The following is a 9,842-nucleotide window of genomic DNA, read 5'->3' on the forward strand; positions in this document are numbered from 1 at the left end:
GGGGGGGAGCAATTACAGCGAGTTATAGGTGATTTCCAGGTTGAGAACCATGGATACGGGGTACATGGAAGCGGAACCAATAAATTGGCAAAAAAAAGATATATAATCCGCAGACAGGAAAAAGAGGCTAAAACAGCACCTGGACATGGACGACTGGTTCCTCTATAAATTAAATAAATCATTGATGGTCACGGTCAAGGTTTTACGGCGCTCGCAGCTGAAAGTCAACATGAATGCCAGAAGATTAGAGCTGTTACAAGATAGTAACAAACATAAAAAAGGAGGAGGGAAGGACGATACATGTTTCATAGGAAAAAAGAAGTAAACCACAACAGAGCACCAGCCAACTACCCATTGGAAAGGATGTGAAATGAGAAAATTTTAGGGAAGTGACTCTGATCGCGACCTAGCACTAGGCCTCTAGACAGCTACAAACAAGCAAATTTTATGGTAGTGACAGCGACAGGGGAGTGAATGAATCAGAAGGCGAAACTGTTCTGCGTTGCACTGAAATGACTCACGTTCCACAGGGAAGAGTGGCGATTCATTTCTGTTCTCGCGCTCACGACCCAGCACTACCAATGGCGTTTAGTTGTCATTCTCTAGCTATCCACTAGTTTTGTATCTAGATATTTCTAGAATAGATCACAATACACATGAAGCTGTGACAGCGAGCACCTAGCACATTCTGTGATAGGCCCAAATATAGATGACGCATTTCCGCCATCTATTTTTGTCGTCTTCCAGGACTTCCCTCACCAGTTGACTAGATCTCACCGTGGCGGGCCCACTTTGTCGTTTAACAAGCGATGGTCACTAGATCAGATCTAGGTTTCATTGCCGACTGCTTGGAATGTGTGCGCACGCGTGCATGTGTGTTTGTGTGTGTGCACTTGTGTGTGAGTGTGCGAGTGTACAGAGTGTGTGTATGTGTGCGCGTGTACTTGTGTGTGTATGTCTGTGTGTGTGCGTGTGTACACCTTTGAGGAGAAAGGTTAATTTATTTATGGAACGAGAATTGCTGAGATTTGTAGAGAGATAACACACAAAAATACTAACAAAAAACCAACAAAAAACCAAACAAGGCAAGATCTAGATCTAGATCTAGTGAACAGTAAAGTTACTAGGTCTAGTCTAGATCTAGATCTGGATATCAAGACTCTACTAGATCTAGCGAGGCAAGCGCGTCTTGGTCTAGGGGGAAACCCTGGAAGACGACAAAATTGAAATAGATGGCGGAAATTCATCTAAGATCTAATCTAGATCTAGATCTACCTATATTTCGGCCAATCACCAGAGATGTGCTAGTATAAGATATCTAGATATATATCTAGATCTAGATTTCTAAATAGGTAGTGGTTATTCGCACCGGGTGTGCGCATAAGAATTAATATTATTCGCACCGGGTGTGCGAATAAGAAATAATTATATTCGCAAAGGGTCGACCCGACCTGCGCGAGATCGGCAAATGGCGCAAGAGTCCGCGAAACTAGGCGGTCTTGGCCTATAATAGGCTTACCTGCGTGGCATTTTCATTTTTCAAAACAGAGCCTTGAGGGAACCTTGCCAGTAGCGTTCTGTTGGCCCCAAAGGCTATTGCATCGCAAATCTGAAATTACTCAACACCTAGTTCTAGTTTTTCTAGATCTATTCAGCATGGCAGTGGGAGCCAAGTTCAAGAGCTTTTCAGAGTTCACAGAGGCTCTGAAAGAGTATGAAAGTACTAATAACACAAAATTTGTGGTGACACGATCCACCAAAATTGGCCAAACAGACCCCTTGAGTGCTGTTTACGTGTACCAGTCGATGGAGTTCCAGTGCAAGCAGGGGCAGCGCCACCATTATTGTATTCTTTAAATCAATAAAAACAATTTTTTAAAAAAAATCAAAGGTGCAAATATAAAACGCACCCTGTACATGTTCTATCTAAATGTACACACATGTACATTTTGGTTGACAGCAACTTGAGGGGGGGGGGGGGGGGGGTGTCCTGGGAAAGATGACAAGAGGGGTGGGGTCATTTGTGAACAGTCCTTAAAAGTAAACGGAGACTGCAATCGTTGGGCCATAAATGATATGATGTATTACTACAGAGTTACTACATAAAGTTGATTTTGGACCTCCTTTGTCACACCCAGGTATCCCACCTTTATTTTTTGGCAAAGGGTTTTAATTTTGGAAAGCACTGGGAATAGGCCAGAATTGTTCCCACTGTCTCACTGAGGTCAAGAAACTATTCCTAGTGACACTGAGAATAGACAGGCCAATTAGATGTCTAGATATTGTTCCCACAATGATCTACATGGGCATGATGATGATGGGTTACTAAATACTAGACTATACACAGTATTTTTCTTTATCTAAGGTAGATCTAGATATTTAAGAGTCGATTCTGGTGTGAGCGGAAGAATTTTTTGTAAAGAAAGGAATGGTCATTCTATGTTATCATCATGTATAATATAACATTAAATCTAGATCTAATACGGATTTTGGAGACCACTGCACTGGACAGGTAAAAATCCTTCCCGATTCTCCATTTCTTCTAGAATCTAGGCTACGGTCAAATCTTGGCCCAAGTAAGCGAAGAGAAGAAAAGTCTGAACTTAATTGAGAAGAGAGCCTACAGTACACGTTAGAAACAAATCTAGATACTTCCACCATGTCTCGCCCTCTTTTCACTGGTCTGGTAAACTTTACCTGCGCCTCTTATTAGTCTCATGGTACCTCTTAGGCCTAGCCTAGGCTGGCAATGTGGGTCCACTAAAGTAAAGTACTTGGGCAGAGCAAACTACAAAATGTTCCTGGTCCACTTTTCTCTGTTTATTATAATTGATTTGCATGTGGCAGCTCCCCCCCCCCCCCCCCCCCCCGACTGTCGAATACGAGATCTATAAAAAGTATCCTAATAACTTAAGTGCTGAATGTGCGGTCCACCAAAAATTAGCGTACTACGACTAATTCAGAAAACCAGGAACCTGCTGGTCCATCCTCCACTTCTGGTCTCCCTCCGCTGCCTCTCCCTCAAAAGAAAAGGAACAAAAATAAGCCTACGACATGTGGATCTAATCAAGAAAATTAGAAACCTGCTGGTCAATCCTCCACTTCTGGTCTCCCTCCACTGCCTCACCCTAAAAAGAAACAGCGGACGGATCAAGTAATACTAATATAATAGTGAGAACCCTGCGCCTGTTCCTGCGGTAGTAAACGTCCTCATCCGATGCCTAGATATTCCGGACTTCGATCTCTTCAATGATTCAGATAAAGGCGGTTTACAACTTTGTCTCGTCCCCCCTTCTCTCTCTCTCTCTCCGTGGTATTCTCGCAGCCCTCACTCACTCCGCCTCGCGTCGTCGGGAACAAGTCTCACTCCGCCTCGCGTCACCGGGAACTAGTTCGCGTAGCCGTCGATTAGGACCCATGACTGTATAAGTATAAGTCCGTTATTTGCCAAGTGCGCATTAATACATGATATAAACACGGTGGGTTCACCAAAGTTCAATCCAGCCCCTATGATCTTTGTCCTTGCGCGATGGGGGGAAAAAATGAGGAAATGGTTGGCCGATTTCCATCCTTCTTTTGAAACACCCTGTGCGAATAAAACTTCATAGTATTCACACACCCTGTCCTGTGCGAATATAACTTCATGATAGTATTCACACACCCTGTGCGAATATGATTTCATGAAGCAGGCCTGCCTGAAACCGTGAAGATGGGACTCTATGCTGATGACTATACAATATACGCCACCAACGAAGACATAAATCAGGCTGAAAACAGTGTCCAAGCAGCCATAAACTTACTTGAGCAGTGGGCAAAGCAAAACAAGATGGAAATCAGTACGGAGAAAACAGAGTGCACCCTCTTCACCACCAGCACCCACGAGGCCAAGCGAAAAGCAGCACTCTCACTCAAAGGCGCCCCCATCACCTTCAACTCCAACCCCACCTTACTTGGGGTTACACTTGATCGTACTCTATCCTCCAACGCCCACATCCAAAACCTTGAGTTAAAACTGTCAAGCAGACTTCGACCATTGAAAGCCCTTACAGGCACCACCTGGGGTGCCTCCAGGGAATGCATAAAGCCTATATATTATGCTACTTGTCGGTCAGCTATCGACTATTGTGCCCCTGCCTACATGCCTCTTGCCAAACCCTCCAATCTGCAGAAACTGGAAAGAAAGCAGAATGAAGCAGCAAGAATCATCACAGGCTGCTCAAAGGATACTCGTGTGGACAGCCTCCTCATCGAAGCAGACATTTTACCACTAAGGCATAGAGCTGATGCCTTGACTGCCATCTCATTCGAGAAGTCCATGCGTCTGCCTACAACGAACCAACGCAAAGCCTCCGCAACAAAATCAGTGCCCACGCGGACAGGCAAGTCGAACTGGAGAAAGCATGCCCAGAACCTCGTAGCCGAAACTGAACTGGATACGTACCCACGTGAGGAGCTGGTTGTTTTACCCCCCACACAACCGTGGAAGGCTGCATCATACAACGTGACTTTTAGCACCGATCTTGTCGCCGACTGCAAGCGTGCTAATGAACCAGCTGTCAGGAAAGCAGCAGCAGAGGCTACAATTCGTTCGCTCCCCCTGCCCGATGTAGAAGTCTGGACTGACGGTTCAGCTGAGCACGGTACTGAGTATGGAGGAAGTGGAATACTGATCAAGACCGGCGATACCGAACTCGACCAACGTGTACCTGCGGGCCGGTATTGTTCCAACTACGGGGCCGAGCTTGTAGCTCTCGACACAGCGCTTGACATGCTTGTGGCACTACATACAGCAGGCAGCCTTCCGAACAGTGCACGCATCCATGTATACACTGATTCTAGATCAGCAGTCATGCGCCTCTCATACGGCCCTACCAACCAATCGGAAAAGGTGGCCTGCTCAATCTGGCAACATCTGCACACCCTCTGTCAACGCTCTGCATGTTCCATCCACTTACAGTGGATTCCAGGCCACGCCGGACTGGCTGGGAATGAGGAAGTTGACAGCATCGCCAAAGAAGCAACAGCGCTTACCCAGATTGACACGCCAATCGATTTCTCGACAGCTAAAGCCGTCATCCACCGATCGACCCGCGCAAAGTGGAAAAGAGAGGCGAAACCCAAACTGCCGTTTGCCCAGCCGCCGTCATTCCAGCTTGAGGCCTCGCTCAGACGACAGGACCGCCGGCTTCTCTCTCAAATGAGAACTGGTGGAAAATCGCCCAAGCTGAGATCATATCTCCACAAAATTGCGCCAGCAGACAACCCAGATCCGTCCTGTCGAGCCTGCAAGGAGGAGGACGAAACTATGGACCATGTGTTCCTGAGGTGTCCCGCCAGCTATCGTGCTAGAACCCGTCTGCTGGGACATTTCAGTAACCCACTTTCAGCACTTTTTAAGGACCCCCGGGCGAGTGTTGAGTTCCTGCGTGCTGTCGGCATCGCTGACCGCTTATGAAGCCACAGCGCCAGAAGAGAGAGAGAGAATAAAATTTCATAGTATTCACACACCCTGTGCGTATAACTACAGCCTTCTAGATAGGTAGTGTCAATTGCCACCGAGTGACGTGGTGGCAATTGACAAAAATTGACCTGTGACGTGGTGGCAATTGACAAAAATTGACTTTTTGTCAATTGCCACCGAGTAAATTGGAGTGTTGGTGGGTAGATCTAGCTTATTATGCTCAAGTGCTCGGTGTTGTGCGTTCGCCTCTCTGTCCCTCTGTGAGTGTTTGTGTGTCTTTTCCCCATCCCCATACCCCGATTTATGTTCCCCGATAACATGAATTTCTGCTTGAGTTTGTCTGTGTGCATTTGTGACCTTCTACTTCTAGAATTGCCTGTGTTGGTTCTACACCAAAGTGTAGGCTAAGGCTAGCCTAGATCTAGGCCTACGTCTCTTTGAAAACACGCCAAGTTGGTACCGTAGCTCTAGACTAGATGCTCGTCCAATGAAATTAGTTGAGAACAAATTGATCCATTAGACACACATTATGTATATGCTAAAGATAGTGTTGTTTTCAGACTTGACACCGTTTCACTCGGTGGCAATTGACAAACGGAGTGGTTATCCATACAATTGTGCGAACAACTCTGTCTAGTTATCCGTATAATATTGTACCGTACAATTGTGCGAACAACTCTGTCTAGTTATCCGTACAACGTACGTACAATTGTACGAAGTGCTGCAGGTATCCGTACAATAGTAGGCCTGCATGCCCACAGGCCTACTACCTAGGTTACATGTTCTGTCTTAGTAGATCTAAAAATCTAGATCTAGACCTAGATCTAGATCTAGAGATTCTAGATCAGTGTTTCCAATATTCCACCAGCTGAAATTTTTTAATTTTTCGTCAGTAGTGAGTCTGACCTCATCTGCCGATCTGTCATCTGATGCCAGCCGCCTCATTGATGGTGTTCCCCTCATGCCTCATGTAAAAAAAAACTAAGTCTAGAATCTAGATCTAGACTCTAGACAGATAGAATCTAGAAATGTGTGTTGCGTTGAAATCGTGCTGTAAAAATATTGGTAAACTTTTACTTTCACTCCCGCACACAGATGCACTGTTTCAGGGGTCAAACAGCTGTACTGTTTGCTGCAGATCACACATAAAGCCACTAAAACTGTCGCAAATCAATTATTTTCAAGACAATTTCAAATCTAACTGTAAAATATCAAATTATGGGTAAAAACAGGGGGGCATGCCCCCCTGTAACCCCCCCAGATTTTCTTTTACTCCAGAGGGGCAAGCCCCCCTGGAACCCCCCGATTGGTCCAAAGCATTCTATCTCGGTTAAAAACTAAACAATCAAATATTTCAAAAACTATTAATTTGCGACGGAAATGAAGTTGATATTCGTGTTCAGCGCATCAATATTTAGTAGAAAATAGACAACTGGTAGCTGAGTGTGAGACGGGAGGGAAAGTAGAAAAATACCAAAATATTTAAAGCTTAAAAATCTACCTCCTTCTGTTGATAGTTCTGATGGCCGAAATGACAGCGTGTCTGCGTTTGAAGTATTGTATTATGAGTGTGGGTTCGAATCCCGGTCCTGGAAGGTTTTTTTTTGTTTTTTGTTTTTCTTCTTCTTCTGTCTCCTCCCCTGACTGACCAACAACTTTTTTCCTATAATTGTTTGTTTAGACTTCAAAGATTTCCACTCATACTCATGGTTTTGTGTAAAAACAAAGAAACATAATAGATCTAGATCTAATCTAGATGGCCACCTCTATTCTCACCCCGAGTGAGAATAGTGCAAGCGAATCTTTTGGCTATTCTCACCCGGTGCGCATACACCGTTATAGCCTAGATCTAGCGTTCACCCTCTAAACCACAGAATTCTACACTGTGATAACAGAAAAATTGTAGAATTCTGTGCCTTGAACAAACGTTCCATTACAACTGTAGCCTACTAAAAGCGTACAATTTTGTCTGTGACTGTGGGCAGTGGAGAGAAAGAGAAAGAGAGAGAGAGAGGAGTAGCGCGAGAACTTCCGGTCAAAACAAAATGGCGACCCGCGTTGTTCGGCTCGATTCGAAAAGTTAAATAGCCGTAGCATCATTGTAGACAACCAAATTAATTTACTTTTGTGTTTTAACATCATTTTTTAACTTTGTTTTGGTCAATTTGATCGTCCACACCGATAGACAGTATTCAGAAAGAGACAGAGAGAGAGAGGGGGGGGGGGAGTAGATCTTAGGAGAACTTCCGGGCAAAACAAAATGGCGACCCGCGTAGTTCGGCTCGATTCGAACAGTGAAATAGCCATAGCATCTTTGAAGACGATCAAATTAGCTTACTTTTGTGCTATAACTTAATTTTTTCTTGGCTTTTTATCAAGGCCACCTCTATTCTCACCCGGAGTGAGAATAGTGCATGCGAGTCTTGTGGCTATTCTCACCCGGTGCGCGTTCACCAAATTTTGCGTTCACCCTAAACCACAGAATTCTACACTGTGATAACAGAAAAATTGTAGAATTCTGTGCCGTGAACAAACGTTCCATTTCAACTGTAGCCTACTAAAAGCGTACAATTTTGTCTGTGGGCAGTGGAGAGAGAGAAAGAGAGAGAGGAGTAGCGCGAGAATTTCCGGGCAAAACAAAATGGCGACCTGCGTAGTTCGGCTCAATTCGAAAAGTTAAATAGCCGTAGCATCTTTGTAGACAACCAAATTAATTTACTTTTGTTGTTTTAACATCATTTTTTAACTTTGTTTTGGTCAATTTGATCGTCCACACCGATAGACAGTATTCAGAAAGAGACGGAGAGAGAGAGAAGAGGGGAGGAGTTGATCTTGCGAGAACTTCCGGGCGGGTGAGAATAGCCACTTTCTTTTATCAATTTGATCATCCACACCGATAGACAGTATTCCAAAATGAGGAAAAGCAGGTCTTGTTTCGCACCGGGTGAGAATAGCCTACGCTGGCAAGTCTCACCCGGGGTGAGAGGTAGATCGTTTTTCTATTCACCTCCATATTTTTATTAGGTCAGGGGGGCAAGCCCCCCTGAAACCCCCCTTCTCTTGACTTTAACCAACGAAACTACAAAATCACCGGGCATGCATCTTTAATTATTAGGGAACTGGGACTTGGGACTAACCATGTCACTGTTACCCTGTAGATTCTAGTGCACTTTGACTTAGAATTGGAACTAGAAATCTGGATCTAGAATCTAGATTTAGATGTAGATTCTAGATCTAGTATCTAGATCTAGATCTAGAATCTAGATATCTCTAGATTATATATATATAAATAGCCATTCCTCTCCATTGATGAAGTGAGGAGGGGGGTGTCACTTCTCAGTCTTGTCATTCCTTTCTTACTTCATTTAAAAAAGGGAAAAGATGTTTCTGACTGTCTAACCTGCATCCACAATGGCTTGAAATGGAAGTTAACGTTTATCAGTCACCATCATAAACTTCCAAGACTTGGGAGAGCGTTTAATCCAAGGGTTACAGACAAAACGAAGAAGGAAATAGAATTTAGACTGCATTCATTCGACTCTACAAAACAGGAACTTGCAGGAGACCAATATGGCGACACCATATGACGCATGCGCAAACGAAAAGTTGGTCATCAGTGGTCTTTGGATCACAGCGATCATTTTTTTAACTTTAGATCTAGATGACTAGATCTAGTCCGTTGGCCTAGAATCAAGCTAGATGTACATTAGAATCTAGATATATCTAGATCCATCTTGAGAACAATAGTGCAAAGCTATTCAAGTTTTTCGTTTAGCCTGGCACGTCTCGTAAAGGGGGGGGGGGCGCATACTCCCCTCCCTTTCCTCATCCACCTCGGGCTGAAAAAAGTAGAACGTAGGCCTTAGGTCTATAGGCCTACTGCCGTCAGCTGACAAAACGCCTTTTTTTTGTCTAGAGCAGTTTCGAGAAATCAACGTTTTTCGGTTTTCTTACAATATCTCAACTGCTTTGCAAAGTACATCAACGTTTGAACTCGCACCCGTATCAGAATGTCATCCACATATGTACAACATAAATTTTGTTTATTTTCTTTAAGAAATAAACAAATAATCACGAAAAAAGGCGTTTTATCAGCTTTGCCTCACACAAGGCGTTTTAACAAGAACGCCTTTTTTTAGATGTTCGCTGACAAAACGCCTTTTTTTACAGTCGGTGGCAGAAAAAAAGGCGTTTTTTGTCAGTTTTGCCCTGAACAAGGCGTTTTAACAAGAACGCCTTTTTTTTAGACGTTCGCTGACAGAACGCCTTTTTTTAGTCGCTGGCACACAAAAAGAGGCGTTGTGTAGGCCAACTCTTTAGAAATGTATTTTGCCGTATGCCTTATAAGTCAAAATTGGGAGACAAGAGATGAAGTTTGCTG

At 44.1% G+C, this 9,842-nt stretch overlaps 2 protein-coding genes across 2 annotated transcripts in view; one reads left to right on the forward strand and one right to left on the reverse strand.

The window, feature by feature from the left end:
• The window catches only part of LOC101845028 (WAS/WASL-interacting protein family member 1), a 46,138-nt gene extending 37,087 nt beyond the window's left edge, over window positions 1–9,051 (reverse strand). Inside the window, exon 1 of the mRNA XM_005106950.3 lies at window positions 8,862–9,051. The gene's annotated coding sequence lies outside the window, so the exon portion shown is untranslated. The remainder of the gene's footprint in view (window positions 1–8,861) is intronic.
• Window positions 3,710–6,446, forward strand: LOC101846604. The gene is made up of 2 exons (XM_013087256.1): window positions 3,710–5,207; window positions 6,358–6,446. The coding sequence occupies exons 1-2, from the start codon at window positions 3,710–3,712 to the stop codon at window positions 6,444–6,446; spliced, it is 1,587 nt and encodes a 528-aa protein (XP_012942710.1).
• Window positions 9,052–9,842: the final 791 nt, after the last annotated feature.

This window comes from Aplysia californica, unplaced genomic scaffold, assembly GCF_000002075.1.
Source record: "Aplysia californica isolate F4 #8 unplaced genomic scaffold, AplCal3.0 scaffold00565, whole genome shotgun sequence".
NCBI lineage: Eukaryota > Metazoa > Mollusca > Gastropoda > Aplysiida > Aplysiidae > Aplysia > Aplysia californica.

Coding starts and splice junctions, on each gene's coding strand:
- LOC101846604 (XM_013087256.1), top strand. CDS start 3,710: ATGGGACTCTATGCTGATGACTATACAATATACGCCACCAACGAAGAC. Junction 5,208..6,357: donor TCTCTCTCAAATGAGAACTG/GTGGAAAATCGC, acceptor TTTCGTCAGTAG/TGAGTCTGACCTCATCTGCC.